Here is a 17,217-nt window from a genome sequence, read left to right as displayed (position 1 = left end):
GACATCTCTTCACTCGAACAAACATAACTTAAGCTACAAAAATCTAAATGAAGCACTTCCAATGGCGTTAGAAAGCTGACTTCCAAAATTTTCCAACGATATATAATAGTTTATAGTGGAAGCTGAAGATGAGGTGAAAATCACTAATCTTTTAGCATTGCAAGGCTGGCGTGTAGTCAGCATGTAGAATTCCGCACGCCTTCAAACCTGCAAACACGCCAGGGTGACCTCTTTACCTTCAAAAGAGCATAAATTGAGTTAGAAAAGGTCAAATGACATGCTTTTAGTAATGTTAGAAAGATGACTTTTAGAACTTTCCAACGATATATAATAATCTATAGTGGACATTCAGTTTGGAACCGCGAACGATTTCAGCATTACAAACTCGGCGTGTGGACTGGAGTGTGGAGTGAAGTGGCACGCTGGGTAAACTTCTCAGGGAGATTTCCAAACTTTCAAAACTCCAAAGTGTCACCAAAGTGCCACTTCAATGACACTCCATATTGGTCCACTTCAAGTACCCAAATTCCTTTATTTATTCTTCAATGTTTCAAGCCTCCAAGAGAAAAATCAAAACTTCACAAACCCAACACAATTCCATGCAAATCAAGTCACAATTCACAATCAATCAATACCACAAAGGACCCATTATCAAACAAGGAAGGTCACTAGTGATAGTTAATTAGAAAGTGCATTTGATTGTAATTTGAATTCCATTTAAATTTATAATTTAGGATAACTTATAAATAATACCTTAGATACCTTTAGAAAAGGGCCTTTGGAGAGGAGTCTTCGGTCTCTCTTATCCTCTTCCTCAATTTCTCTTCTTCCATCTTCGTTCTTACCCATTTTATAATTCTAGAGTTATGAGTTTGTAATTTTTATCATTGGGAAAAAGAGTTCTATTGTATTTCAATGGGTTAATGTGATTTTTTCTTCATCTTCAATTCGTCTTTCATTTGCTTCTTTAGAAAGAGTCTTCGTTCTTTATCAAAGGAACTAAATTTATTAGAAGATAGTTTAGATCCAATTTGGATTTTATGATCACTTGGAAATGTTAATTCATGTAATCAAAGCTTGAAAACTCTTTCTCCCAATTCTTGTGATTTTGGATTTAGATTTGATACGTGACATTTAATCAATCTATATTTAGATTTATGAAATTATGTAGCACTAAATTAGAGGATATGCTTCATCTCTTTTCATAAGAGATTGATTAAGGAATTGGCAATTGATCAAGTCAAGAGAAATTGGATTATCAAGGAATTGGAATTCAATTACTTATGATTTGCCAAGAGATCAATGATTGTATGATTGTAGTGGCGATGAGGCTATTGATCCTAAGAATACAACATCTCTTGATTTCAATGTTCTCTCTATTCTTAATTCTTGTCATTTACTTTCCAGTCATTTACATTATTGCAATTTACATTCCTAGTCATTTACATTTCCGTCATTTACATTCAAGTCATTTATTGCTTTCATTTATTTCTTTGTTAAGTCATTTCAATTACAATTTACTTGATTAATCATCATCCAAATATGAATTGTCTAACTAGAATAATCAATTTATCATTGTTTGCTTAATCCATTAATTATCGTGGGAACGATAACCCACTCACCATAGTAGTATTACTTGATATGATTCGACGCACTTGCTGGTAGATACGCGAAAATTCCGTATCAAGTTTTTGGCACCGTTATCAGGAATTAACGGTGATTAACAAACTACCGGTTGATTGATTATCTAGATTAGACACTTTTTTTCTTTTTTTTTGTTGTTCTAGTCGTTTACTTGCTTTTAATTCTTTCTTTTCTTTTGCCACTTAACTGTTTGTGTTATTACCTCACTAAAGAATTCCCTACTTGTGACATAAGAAATTTCAATTTTCCTATATCTTGGTAATTTTGTTTCTACAGAATCAAGGAAGAATGGAGTTTATATTACCCTTTGAGCAAGCAAATTACATGGTATATTTTTTACCACCACAAAATGATCCTGTTATTATGCTGATTGTGGGTGGGAATATCAAGAACAAAGTACGAGTAAGTAAACCATTCGGGGTATTTCCTAGGGCCACAACATGATTCATACTCCTATGAATGGAGTAACTATCCAAATGATGATTGAAAAAATCAAGACCAAAATAATTTCAATGTTCCATATCCCATCCATCAAGAGTCATCATCTCTTGATCGTGTCATAGACAAACTACAACAAACAGTGAACTTATTCATGCAAAATTGTCCAACTTTCCCTCATGATTTTTCACTTGACCATACCTTACCACAAAACTCCTTTCAAAATTCACAAAATTCATTTCAATCATTTTACCACCCACAAAATTCAATCCATTATATACAAACTTTCTTTCAAAATCTACAAAATTTATTTCACTACCCACAAAAATTCTTTCAAAATCCACAAAATTCATTTTACTACCCATAAAACTCATTCTGTACCCCTCAAAATAATTTCACCACAGCACTTGCATATCCACAAAATCATTTCCAACCTTTATCTCTCGAGCTAGCATCAGAACTACTTTTTCAAACTGTCAATAGTTTCATTCAAGAGTCCAGAGTAAATAGAAAAAATCAGGAAGCCTCAAGGAGAAATTTAGAAGTGCAAATAAGACAAATGGCATAATATCTTACTAAGAAACCAACCAATGTCTTTCCTAACCCAAAGAAAGAATACAGGGCCATATACTTGAGAAATGGAGTAATACTTAGCAAGAAGAATGAAGTGGTTACAAAGGAGAAGTTAGAAGTGTAAGAGCAAGACCAAGAGACCCCTGTGTCGAGTGAAATTCTAATGAAGAAGGAGGTTGTGGAGGCATACAAGCCTAGAATTCCATATCCTTAGAGGTGGCAAAAGAATATGTAAAGTCCCTCTCAAAAAAAGCAATGCAAAATCTTACAAAAAAAAAGGGAGAAAATCAACCAAGGGACTCCACACTTACTCCAACGAAGTAGAGAGTTGCATGGAGGGTGATTTAATTGAACCATCAATTCAAGAAATTTTTGATAAAGGGTATCTTCCAACCATTACACAACACCTAAACCTTGAAAAGGAAGAAGTGAAGACAATCAAAAAAAGCATTGAAAGAAGGATTATGACCAATAAACAAAAGACAATATCTATGAAAAAAAGGTTAACAAAAAGAAATCAAACTTCAACCCCAACAAGCAAGTTGAATTAAAATAATAATAATAAAAGAAAATTTGCTAGGAAAAAATCAAATATGGGGCATCAATTTTCTCCTATTCTTCTTTGAAGTCATTCTTCTTAACCAATTAAAAGAAGAGGAAGAAAATTCAAGAACCAAAAGTCAAGCTAATGATATTAAAAGAGCGCTTGTTGGAAAGCAACCCAACCATTGGTAACAAAATTTCTTGCTTGGAAAAACTACCAAAAGTATCCATAAAGTTTACGAACGCTGACAAAAGTACCCATAAACTAAGGAAATTAACGTTGTACCCATGAAAGATGAGTTCCATATGACAAAATCCAAATCTTAATTTTTTGTTGATTTTTTAATAAAATTCCTAAACTACCCTACACTCAACCTCAACTCACTTTTTCAATATTTCATAACTCAATTTGTACCAACTCTTGTCATAGAATCCAAAACTACTCCTACAACAAACCAGTCCGAAATCAATGGTAGTGGTGGTGGTGGTAGAGGATCGGACCTCAACCGATTCACTCATAAGTTTATAATTCATACCCAAACTAAATTAATCAAACACCAAAAAATACTCAAAACATAAAAATTTTCAAATCCATTCATCCAATTTCAATTCACTTTAGCAAAACTAGAAATAGAAAAAGTCATCAACCATAAAAAATCAACAAATCCATTCATCCAATTTGAAATTTATTTCAGCAAAAATTAGAAGTAGAAGTAGCCATCAACTGAATCTTCTCTAAATCAATCTCAGCCTTCATAAAAAATAGAAGCAAATTTTAAAAAAAATAGAACAGTATCATTTTAGTAGTAACTAAATCAATTTCTGAAAAGAAGAAAAATAAAATAAAAATATTTAAAAAAAAAGAAATACCTTTTTCGTCGCCGACCGACTGTAACATCGTCAATGGCAGAACCTCCATCCACAATGCCGCCTCCCTTTCTTCTCTAATTTCTCTTTACCGAACCCGCTTTCTGCATGGAAGAGTACCACGACCCCTCTCTCTTTTCAGGTGTGCGACGACGGTGTTCTCTTTGACTGGGTCAGACGCGCCACGACGACGTTCTCCTCGGCTACAACATGCGTGCCACTGTAGCATTCTCGTCAGGTTGGATCACAGGTGTGCGATGAAGGTGTTGTAGTCACTTTAATAGTGAGAGGGAGAACAGTGAGAGGGGAAGAGATTGGCGGTAATGGAGTAGGTGGGTGGCGGACTGCAATGAGGAGGTAGGAGGAGAGTTTCTGTTACTCTGTGAGGGTTTTTGAGGGATAAGTGAGGAGAGAGGAAGAAGAGAAGAGAGGGAGTGACAGTAGAATGGGGTTAGGGTGAGGTAGTTTAGGAATTTTATTAAAAAATCAACAAAAAATTAGAATTTGGATACTTTTGTCATTCGGAACCCATCTTTCATAGGTACAACATTAATTTCCTTAGTTTATTGATACTTTTGTCAGCGTTCGTAAACTTTGTGGGTACTTTTGGTAGTTTTTCCTTCTTACTTTACTTAGTTTTAACTTTCAAATAATTGGCATGTAATTACATAGAACAAGTTTGATATTATCATGCAACAATTTGAATTTTAATCTTCGCTAAAATACTTGCATAATTTTAAGATGAAAGTATCAAACCAAATTTGGTATTGACACATAATTCCCATGTAATGTACCTTTTAGAAAATATCCGTTTTAAAGACAACTTTGATAATTTACCTGTAAAAAGAAATGAAAGTTTTATCACCTTTAGGCTTTAACTTCTTATATATACCTTATTTTTTGTTTATTACACTCCACAAATAATGTGCTTTTTTCTTTCTTTTGAGTTATGATTATACATTTTATCTATTATATTTTTTTAATTTTACAACTAAAATCTGTCACATGTCATTTTTTATTGTAATTAAAATCAAATTTTTTCCTCCAAAATTAAGAAATTCTCCTCTCCTCCTTACTAATTTTACAACCAAAATGTGCCACATGTCATTCTTAATTGAAATTAAATCTTTTTCTCCAAAATTAAAGAATTCTTCCCTCCTTCTTACTAATTTTACAACCAAAATGTACCACATGTCATTCACTCATTGTAATTGAAATCAAATCTTTCCCTCCAAAATTAAAGAGTTCTCCCCTCCTCTCTCTTCCTTTCTCTATTTCTCTCATTCCTTCAACCACTCTATCTATTTTATATATCATTATCAATATCAATGACTAATTACTAATTTGATAATCAAAATGTGCAACATGACATTCTTTAATTGCATTAAAATTAAAATTAAAATATTAAAATTGAAATTGAAATTAAAATATACCTATATTGTGTATCATGTATTACTATCTAATTTAATAATCAAATGTGCCACACGACACTCTCTTATTAAAATTGAGAGAAAATAATTTTTTTAAATTAATAAACTCCCTTCCTAAATTCTCTCATCTACGTCTCTCTATTTTTCTATTTCTCTCTACTATTTTTACTCTATATAATTTATATTTTATATTAGTAATTTGACAAATCAAAATATATCATCCGATATTTTTTTACAATTAAAATAATTTTTTTCTTCAAATTAACAAATTCTCATTGTCATTCTCATTTTTCATCTTTATCTTTCTCTCTCTTTTCTCTCATTCTCTATTTTTTCTATCTTTCTGTTCTTGAGAAAATAAAATTAACAAAATAATATAATTTAAATAAAAATTATTATTATTATTATTATTATTATTATTATTATTATTATTATTATTATTATTATTATTATTATTATTATTATTTTTTAGTTTTTTATTTAGTTTTAAATTTTCACCGCTTATTTTTCTAATTTATATTTTTATTTTTCTTCTTTCAAATATTTATTACATATAATGTGGAGAGAATACTAATATTATAATTAAAAGTTAGAATCAAGATTCAATTGTTTTAAAAAAATTAATTTTAAGTTAATTTTATAACTATCAGTATAATTTTTTTATGTTAATATCTAATTATATTTTTATATACATAAAGAGAAAAAATATTATTTTTAAATAGTAAGTATAAAAATTAATTATTTCTATTTGTGCACCAGACTTAACACCTAATTAAATATAAAATGATACATGTTAAATTATTTTAAATTTTAGATAACGAATGTTAAAATTAATTATTAATAAAAAATTAGATATTTTCATATAAAAATATTAACTAAAAATTTTATTATTTAATTTTTTTTATCTACAGATACCTTGGTCTTCTTAGTCAGAGACTTTTGTCAATTTACGACTTTTATTGTAAAAGTAGTTTAATTTTATAAATCTTTTGTGATATGCATAATCTATACTGTCAGAATAAAGTGGACTGTAACTTTAAAATATTTATATTCCTATAATATTATTACGGATAAAAATACTACTTAATCTTATATTGATAACTATTTTAAGTAATTTAGAGTAAAAATTTGTGCACATTAAAAATAATGATTTGAAATGAAAGGGAGTGAAAGCAAATCGAACTCTATTTAAAGCAACCCTAGCATGGTGCAAACTACACACTACTCACTAAAAAGAACTAGCTAAAGCTAATATGGCAAAGGCTTTCTTCTTCTTCTTCTCATTGCTGCTTCTTCAAACACTACTCATCATGATCATTGCAACAAGCCATGTTGATGCAATGTTTCAACTAAAAGAAGCAACCATCGACGAAATCCAAAGCGCTTTTGCGCGAAACGAAATCACGTCAAAGCAACTAGTTAAGTTGTATAAAGATGAGATCTTTAAAAGAAATCCTATCCTCAGTGGCGTCTCGGATCTAAATCCGGACGCAGAATTTGAGGCTGAGAAAGCCGACGAAGAGCGGGCGGCCGGAAAAAAAGGGACAAAGTTGAGTGGAATACCGATGTTAGTAAAAGACAACATTGTATACAAAAAAAACCAAATGAGTACGACGGCCGGTTCGTATGCGCTTGTTGGGTCGGTGGTGGCAGAGGACGCTTTTGTGGTGAAGAAGTTGAGGGAGGCTGGGGCCATCATTATTGGCAAAGCCACCTTGAAGGAATGGGCTGGCTTTAGGTCTTACAATATGCCTGGTGGTTGGTCTGCCTATGGTGGCCAAGGCAAGGTAATTAACCTCATATTTTAATTAATTAAGATTTTAAATTGGTTAATAATTTTAATTTGTTTCCTATTTAGGAAAATAGTGGAAAAACTTTCTAAGTGCAGGTTTGGAAGGTGGCAAGTGGGAAGAGGCGAGATAGTGGAACAAGCTTATATATATGATGAATCAGAAATGAAATTCCGCATGCGTTAAATGATGAAACAAACTTTACAAAACTAAGTATATTGATTAGTTTATATACAACTAATTAATATTTTAATAATAATCCAACCATATATTTTATCTCATATTTTTAAATATTAATAATTAATTGATGATAAAAAATAATAAATTTTAGCGATCTTTTGACTTTTTTGTCTATAACTATGTTCTAACTCAAGCAATAACTATGTTCACTTTTTTTTTTATATTCATATATGACGTACCATTTTATTATTGTAGAAAAAATAAGATTCAAATTTTATCCAATATGCTAATCAAAATATAAATTCTAATTAGAGATGATAATGAATAATTGTGGGCTGATATTCTTTTTTATCAGTGCTTCATTTCTATTTAAAAGTAAGGGTGTACGCAGATCGGATCAGATATGGCCGAAAATTCTATCCGATCCGCACAATTTTCATCGAATCGAATCGGATATGATATCCGCGTTTTTTAGTGTCGGATCCGATCCGATTCAATTCGCAAATGTGCAGATTGCATATTGGATATATCCGCATAATTGAACATTATATTTTTAATCATATTTCTATGTAAAAATTCAATAAAAATATTTCTTTCACACTTTTAAACTTATTTATTCCTAAAATATTTTTAATCAAACATTTTCTAAATAACAAAAATAAAATAATACAATATATGAATAATAATTACTAACTAAAACATACAAACAAGTAAATATATATAATACCAAACATATATATTTATTTATTTTTTTAATTATTATTGTGCGAATTTGCAGATCCGCAGATGTAGAACAGATATCCACGATCCGATTCGTAAAGGGTGCGGATCGAATCCTATCCGATCCAATCAATCTACGAATCGGATTGTATTTATAATTTTTGAATTAAATGCAGATATTTACCGTGGATCTGTGAATATGATCTGATCCATGAACACCACTATTTAAAAGAATGTCTCTTGTCATCTTTCCATTTCCATTGCAGGTCCCATTTGATAATCTTGGTAGAAAAGATGAATAATTGTATGTAACTATGAATATTCTTTAAAGTTTTTATTTAAAAAGTTTAACAAAAAATAATAACATAACAATTATAAAATAAATCATTCCAATATTATTCATAACATAATCATTATAAATATTAATTTCACAAAAAATAATATAAAAAAACATTTCTAATTAACACGATGACATAACTTAATTTTTGGTAGTTGATTAATGTTATAGATCTAATGATGAATGAAAGTCTTAGAACGAAAAAGGAAAAAGACTCGAATTAAAGCAGAAATTAGAGTTATTAAATTAAAAAAATATGTGTATATATAAATTGAGACAGTTTAATAATCTCATATTCATAGGAATTTAATGGATTTGTATGGAATAAATAGTTTAAAATAATCACTCCTATAAAGATGCTTAAAATGTATTTTTTTTAAGATATTTTTTTAATAATTAAAATTTAACCTATAAATCGATTAAACTGTGTTATTTTTGTTAAAATTAGATGAAATAAATCGGTTTAACTGAAAAATCGATAAACCAAATCTTGAACCGATTTAAATTAATATTTTTTTACAAAAATGGCTATAATACTCCTATCATAGAAAATGGCTTAAAATATTTTTATTATATATTTTAAAAACTCTAAATCCTAACCCTTCTCTTTTCTCTATGCCATCACAAAATTAGAATTTAGAATTTTTAAAATTAATATATATAATAAAAATATTTTAGTCATTTTTTATAATAAGAGTATTATAATCATTTTTTATAAAAAAATAATATTAATTTAGATCAGTTTAATATTTGATTTATCGATTTTTCGGTCAAATCAATTTGTTTAGTCTAATTTTAATAAAAATAACACAATTTTAATCGATTATATAAGTTAAATTTTAATTATTAAAAAACGTCTTTAAAAAAAGATTTTAAGCGAGTAACTCTCATAATTAAATACCTATACGCTCGTCCTTATTCCATGTATATTTATAGGAGGATTCTTATCCGCTGTTTCGAAGAATTTTTTTTCATCCCTAATCCTAAGTAATAAGTACACCAAAAATAAATAGTCTAGTCATACATATTACAAACCTACCTTGTGAGATATATATTACTTTCATTTTATATGTTTTATTTCTGAATAATGATGATATGGATGCATGGATGGCATGCAGAACCCTTATAACCTAAGCAATGAAGTGTGTGGATCAAGCAGTGGATCAGCAATATCAATGGCAGCAAACTTTGCAACGGTGTCATTAGGGACTGAAACCGACGGCTCAATAATTTGTCCTTCATCATACAACTCAGTCGTTGGAATCAAACCCACCGTTAACCTCACTAGCAGATCCGGCGTGGTCCCTATTTCTCGAAGACAAGATTCCGTTGGGTAGATATTGCATCATACAATTTTAAATTTATTACGTCATACGAAAATTAAAACAATTATTTTATAATAATATGCATGCCAATCAAAAAGCACATGCACGCATCACTATATCATATGGCGTTCTTTTGCAATCAACATCACTAATAATTTAATGAGTAATGTCTCCAATCAACTCTTGTTTTTTTAAAAATTATTTTATTTATCCTAAATTTTAGATATTAAATTATAAATATTTAATTTTAAATTATAATCCTAAATTTTAAAGTTGGCTCATATTAATTAAAAATTAATTGATATTAACTAATCAAAAATTAATTCTTTATATTTTTAATTTAATTTATATTTTGACTTCAGTTTTGTAATTAATTCGTTGGTCTGTCTTACACAAAGTTCATTATCGCTGTTTAAGTGTTTATTGATTTTTGTATTGAGTTAATTAATTAATTAATTTTTAATTTTGATATTAAATTAAATTTAATAAAATAATTAATATTGTATGTTAAGTATAATAAAATATTTTTTTAGTTTAAAGCTCAAATTTTTAATTTATATTTTATTACCGAAACTAATATAATAACAATGAAAACACTTATACACATTTATATATAATTTTTAAATTGTTTTCTAAACTTTATTATTGGGTGAAAATCCCCTCTATAACGAAGATGTCTTTGTCTGTGGCCATAATATATTATGGAGACTCATGTAATTGTCTTCACATGAAGTTTATAGTTAAGAACTGTTAGATGATTTGATAGATTTAATTAAATTATCATCTAATAATTTTTAACTATCATCTTCACACGAAAATAGCTGCAAGTGAATTTTCACTATAATATACTTACTAAATTTTACACATATCTATTTTTATTGATAAAATATTTAATTTTACGGAATTAGATTAGATATACTTGTTCACAACAAAAAATATAAACTCTTCTAAGTAGTTTTTTGTTGGATGAACAGGCCTATGGCTAGAACGGTAGAAGATGCAGTTTATGTTCTTGACGTAATTGTAGGGAAAGATGAGAAAGATGAAGGAACTGTGAATGCCTCAAAACACATTCCAGAGGGTGGCTATGCTCAATATCTGAATCCTCGTGGTCTACAAGGAAAAAGACTTGGAATCTTGAGATACCCTGATTCTTTTAATAATTTTCCTGAAAATTCTGTCGAGAATGCTACATATCAACAACTCTTCCAAATAATGAGGTTCTGCTATACATTACCACTTTACATTATGCCACATTTATACATTTTTAATTTTAACTAAGAATTTAAGTGAAAATTGGTATGTAATTATTTTCATGTGAAATTAATATTTAAAAATCGTTATAAAAAAATTAATATAAAAAAGTATTATATTTTCATATAAAAAAATTAATTAGATGACAACGGAATTATTTTAGCGTAATGTAAGTACATTATTAATTTCTTGTTGAATAATATATAATCAGGGATCAAGGAGCGACACTTGTGGATGACATAGTAATTGAGAAGACTGAAGAAATTTATGAGAATGCAATGATAGCATTGTTAGCTGAGCTCAAGAGAGACTTGAATTCTTATCTGGAAAATCTCGTGTCTTCACCTGTGCGATCCTTGGCAGATCTCATCAGCTTCAACTATAAACACTACGTTCTTGTAAGTATATGCATCATTTTGTATAATTATTTATTTATTTATTATTTTGTTACAAATATATATAATGACTTGTATGTTTGGAGAACTTTTTCAAAAATGGCCTTTTTAATAAATTTTAAATGTAAAAAATATTTACAACAGTTGGATATAAACTTAACGATTATGCTAAGTATAGATAAAAAAATCAATATAAATATTAAAATATAAAATATATATATATATTTAATATTTATACACAATACATAATGATTAGTTTAGTGATTATTTTTAACTGTATGTAGCATTTTTTTAAACTAATTTACATACACTTGAAGTAATAACAACTAAAATATCTTATTTTGTCTTATATATATTTTTTTGTAATCCAGAAAAAATATCTAAAAGATGAAAATATTAAATATATTTTATCAATACATATTAAAACACTTTCAACCGTCAATAATATCTAAATGTTTATTTCTTTTTCTCTAAACATATAACGTTACACAAACTAAACCATCAAAATTAATTAGCACTTTCAACCGTGCATGTATAGATAATTTATTATTATCTTAAGAAAAAGTATAGATAAATAATTTTTGATAAAATTGTGAAAGAATAGGAAAAGTAAAGAAAATAACTTTTATTGATTGTTGATTGATTGAATTGTACTGAAGTGTGTTGTAAATTATGAGGGTAAAACTAAATATATATAGAGCATTGTCCTATGAAAGATAAAAGCAAATAAAGATAAGATAGAGATAAAGATAAAGATAACTATAAGATAAGATAAAGACTAAATTATAATTTAATTTGTGTATTCTGTTGGGCTGAATTTGTGGGCCACAAGACTTCTTTATTTTTGTCATGGGCTAATATAGAAGTGTAATTTAATAATTTTTAACCAACCAATTTTAAACAATTTTAAACAATTTTAAAAATACTTGTTAATTTGTTGTTGGCTGGAACTCTGTTGACTACTTAGCGAAATTGTTATTTTAATTATCTTGGTACAGGAGAAAATCGTTGAATATCCACAAGACATGTTTCTAGATGCAAACAAGAACGATGGAATGAGCAGAGAAGTTCAAGAAGCAATATCAAATCTAGAAAGACTTTCCGAAAATGGGTTTGAGAAGATGATGAAGGAGAAGAAGCTTGATGCATTAATATATGTGGGACAAAAATTGGTTCCATTTTTAGCAGTTGGTGGTCACCCAGCAATAACAGTGCCGGGTGGATACAACAATGAGAACATGGCATTGGGTGTTTCCTTTGGAGGATTAAAGTATTCAGAACCAACTCTTATTGAAATTGCTTATTCTTTTGAACAAGCTACCAAGAAACGTAGGCCTCCTCCTGATGATTTAATCATACTGCAAGTACCACAAAGCAGGAGAAGCCGGGCACCTCAATTTAATAAATATTAATAACATAAATATGTCCTAAAATATAAATTTGTATGAATTGAATAAATTGGTGAATTAATTAGAATTGTTGTTTAATATAATGGTATTCACACATTAGGTGATGAGTACAAAATGTTGTGAGTGATATGGCTTTGTCATCCCCCTTATGAGATGAAAGCCATGAAATAAGTAGCATCTTGGTGCTGTCAATGTGCAAGTTTAATTAGTTTATTGTTTCAAGTTATTCGATATAAGCATTTTGAATTTTCACTTGTAAAGTGTGATTTTTCACCTTTAAATAATTTCTTTTTCATGTTTTTTTTTTTTTGTCTTCCTGTAAAATAAATAGTGAGAGATCACACTTTACCCTTTAAAATAAAATTCAAAATTTAGAGAATCTAAATTCCATGATTTATGTCATAAATTTTAATGAAAAAATATTGGTGGCAATATTTATTTCAGCTTATTTCAGCACATAAGTTATTTAGTAAATTAATGCACTTTTTTTTGTAAGTATAGATTAATATACACTTAAAATCCTAGTTATTAAATATTTTTTTATCGTATTTCTTAATTTACTAGGCCAAAGATTAATCCGTCGCATATTGAAACTTTATTTAAAGATTTGTGGTTGAACATAGTTACTACTTATTACACACACAAAATGAAATTCGAACTACTAATAATTGTTTGGTCATGTTGTAAAATAAATAAGGAAGAGGTAATAAAATAAAGTATAAATAGAAAAATACTACTATCAATATTTATCAATACTATTATACTACTATAAAGATAATATATTAATATTATATTAGTATTGTATGAAGAGAAAAAGTAAATAAGTGCTTTATTGTATAAGAAAAGAAAGAGAATATTTGTAAAAGAGAGAGAATATTTGTTGTTAATATTGCGGGTTCATATTTTCAACCTTCATTAATATAAATTCTTTCTTGATAACATGAAAACTGAGTCACCCATATGATATTAATGGGCATCCATATCCTTTGTGTTTATCACAACATTTCCCTTGGATGACCATTTGGGATTATTGTTTCGTTAAAACTTTACTAAAGAAAAACCCAATGGGAAAAAATCTTAGTGAAGGAAAAAAAATACAATATCATTTGTGACGGAGACTGCCTCATTAAAAACCTTGTCAAGAAAAAACCCAATGGAAAAAAATCTGACCAAGGAAAAAAGAGTACAGTCTCCCCCTCTTGTCGACATCATTTAATGTCTCGAAATCGGCACATCCCAATCTCATGTACCAATCTTTCAAAGGAGGATTTTGGGAGTGACTTTGTGAATAAATCTGCCAGATTGTCACTTGAGCGGATCTGTTGGACATCAATTGTCCCTTGATTTTGAAGATCATGAGTGAAGAATAATTTGGGAGAAATATGTTTTGTTCTATCACCTTTGATGTATCCGCCTTTAAGCTGAGCAATGCATGCTGTATTATCTTCAAACAGGACAGTTGGAGCTATCTTATGATCAATCAGTCCACATGATGACAGAATATATTGGATCAAACTCCTGAGCCAAAAACACTCGTGACTTGCTTCATGAATCGCTAGTATTTCAGCATGATTAGAGGAGGTTGCTGCTATCGTCTGTTTCGTGGACCTCCATGATATAGCTGTACCACCATATGTGAACAGGTATCCTGTTTGAGATCTACTTTTGTGTGGATCAGACAAGTATCCAGCATCTACATAGCCAACTAGTTGTGACTTGGATCCATAGGGATAAAACAATCCAATATCAACCGTTCCATGAAGATATCGAAAGATTTGCTTGATTCCACTCCAATGTCTTCTGGTTGGAGAGGAATTATACCTTGCTAGTAAGTTCACAGCAAATGTTATATCGGGTCGTGTATTATTAGCAAGATACATTAGCGCTCCAATGGCACTAAGATACGGTACTTCTGGACCAAGGATATCTTCATTTTCTTCTTTAGGACGGAATTGATTCTTCTACACATCCAAAGATCTTACGATCATTGGGGTACTCAAGGGATGTGACTTATCCATATAAAATATCTTCAAGATCTTTTCTATGTATGTTGTTTGATGAATAAATATCCCATTTTTTGTATGCTCGATTTGCAGGCCGAAACAAAATTTAGTCTTTCCAAGATCTTTCATCTCAAACTCTTGTTTTAGAGTTTTTATGATTGTTGGAATCTCTTCAGGAGTTCCAATGATATTTAAATCATCAACGTACACAACAATTATAATGAATCCAGATGCAGTTTTCTTTATGAAAACACATGGACAGATATCATCATTCTTGAATCCATTTTTGGCCAGATTCTCAGTAAGACGATTATACCACATTCGTCCAGATTGCTTTAGACCATATAAAGATCTTTGCAATTTGACTGAGTATAATACTTGCGAATATTCATTGGATAGTTTAGATATCTTTAGTCCTTCAGGGACTTTCATATAGATATCCTGATCTAATGAGCCGTATAAGTAGGCTGTAACCACATCTATTAAATGCATATGCAGTTTATGATATGCAGATAAACTGACCAAATAACGCAATGTTATCGCATCCACTACAGGGGAATACATTTCTTCATAATCTATACCGGGCCTTTGTGAAAAATTTTGTGCCACAAGTCGGGCTTTGTAGCGCACAACTTCATTTTTCTCATTTCGTTTTCTCAGAAATACCTATCGGTATTCAACAGGTTTTACATCTTCAAGTGTATGGACTACAGGTCCAAAGACTTCACATTTTGCAAGTGAGTCTAATTCAGCCTTCATGGCTGCTTCCCATTTTAGCTAATCATTTCTTTGTCAACATTCTTCGACTGATATTGGCTCAAGATCCTTATTTTCATGCATGATATTATGCAAATACTTCATTGACAATTGTCTTATTTCGGTCCCATTTCTCTCCTGTAAAAACATAATTTATTGAGATCTCATCATTTTCACAATTTTCAGGTACCTGAACGTCTTCTGGCGATAAATTATATCAGAATTTTAGACAACTGCAGGTGTCTCTACTATATCTTTTTCAACAGGAATCGTATTTACCTCTTTTCTCTTTCGAGAATTTTTGTCTTTAGAACCGACAGGCCTGCCACGCTTCTGGCGTGTATTTGCTTCAGTGGCGATTTGTCCTAATGGGACATCAATTCGAATTGGGGCATTTTCCGCCCTGCCACGCTTCTGGCGTGAATTTGCTTCAATAACTACTTGTCCTACTGGGACATCAATTTGAATTGGGGCATTTTCCGCTGGTATATAAGATTTGGTTATCCTCTTTGTATCGGAAAATGCATCAGGCAATTCATTTGATATTCTTTGCAAATGTATAATCTTTTGAACTTCTAGTTCCCCTAATCGAGGATCTAAATGCATCAACGATTATGCATTCCAATTAAGTTCCTTTTGAGGAAGCTTATTCTCTCCCCCTAATGTTGAAAATTTTGATTCATCAAAATGACAATCCGCAAACCGGGCTTTAAATACATCTCCCATTTGTATCTCAAGATACCTCACTATAGAGGGAGAATCATATCCAACATATATCTCCAATTTTCTTTGGGGTCCCATTTTGGTGCGATTAGGTGGTGCAATGGGAACATATATCGCACACCCAAATATTCTTAAATGAGAGACATTTGGCTGTTGGCCAAAAGCTAATTGCATAGGAGAGAACTGATGGTAACTCGTTGGCCTCAAACGAATAAGTGCTGCGGCATGTAAAATAGCATGTCCCAAACCGAGGTTGGGAGATTTGTTCTCATAAGCAAGGGTCTAGCAATCAATTGGAGGCGTTTAATAAGTAATTCTACTAACCCATTTTGTGTGTGAACATAAGCTACTGGATGTTCAACACTTATTCCATTAGCCATACAATAAGCATAAAAAACTTGGGAAGTAAATTCACCAGCATTATCAAGACGAATTACTTTGATTGGATTTTCTGGAAATTGTGCTTTTAATCGAATAATTTGAGCCAGTAATCTCGCAAACGCCGGGTTGCGAGAAGATAATAAGCACACATGTGAACATCTTAAAGATGCGTCTATCAGGACTATAAAATATCTAAAAGATCCACATGGTGGATGAATAGGTCCACATCTATCACCTTGAATCCTTTCTAGGAATTCAGGGGACTCAAATCCAATCTTTACTGGTGATGGCCTTAAAATTAACTTTTCCTGAGAACATGCAGCACAACAAAATTCACTAGTTTTAAGAATCTTCTGGTTCTTTAGTGAATGTCCATGAGAGTTTTCAATAATTCTCCTCGTCATGGTTGTTTCCGGATGACCCAATCTATCATGCCAAGTTATGAATTC

The 17,217-nt window shown here is 30.2% G+C and overlaps 1 protein-coding gene across 1 annotated transcript; it reads left to right on the top strand.

The window, feature by feature from the left end:
* The first annotated feature begins 6,739 nt into the window (after positions 1 to 6,739).
* On the top strand, positions 6,740 to 13,029 carry LOC110269375 (putative amidase At4g34880). The gene is made up of 5 exons (XM_088509768.1): positions 6,740 to 7,282; positions 9,641 to 9,855; positions 10,822 to 11,067; positions 11,313 to 11,499; positions 12,495 to 13,029. Exons 1-5 carry the CDS (start codon positions 6,749 to 6,751, stop codon positions 12,906 to 12,908), a joined length of 1,596 nt encoding a protein of 531 aa, XP_088365894.1. The 5' UTR covers positions 6,740 to 6,748; the 3' UTR covers positions 12,909 to 13,029.
* The last annotated feature ends 4,188 nt before the right edge of the window (positions 13,030 to 17,217 follow it).

The sequence above is a fragment of the Arachis ipaensis genome, chromosome B3, assembly GCF_059453495.1.
Source record: "Arachis ipaensis isolate K30076 ecotype BB chromosome B3, ASM5945349v1, whole genome shotgun sequence".
Lineage (NCBI taxonomy): Eukaryota > Viridiplantae > Streptophyta > Magnoliopsida > Fabales > Fabaceae > Arachis > Arachis ipaensis.
This window is presented reverse-complemented; position numbering and strand designations above follow the sequence as displayed.

Coding starts and splice junctions, on each gene's coding strand:
- LOC110269375 (XM_088509768.1), top strand. CDS start 6,749: ATGGCAAAGGCTTTCTTCTTCTTCTTCTCATTGCTGCTTCTTCAAACA. Junction 7,283..9,640: donor CCTATGGTGGCCAAGGCAAG/GTAATTAACCTC, acceptor GATGGCATGCAG/AACCCTTATAACCTAAGCAA. Junction 9,856..10,821: donor CGAAGACAAGATTCCGTTGG/GTAGATATTGCA, acceptor TTGGATGAACAG/GCCTATGGCTAGAACGGTAG.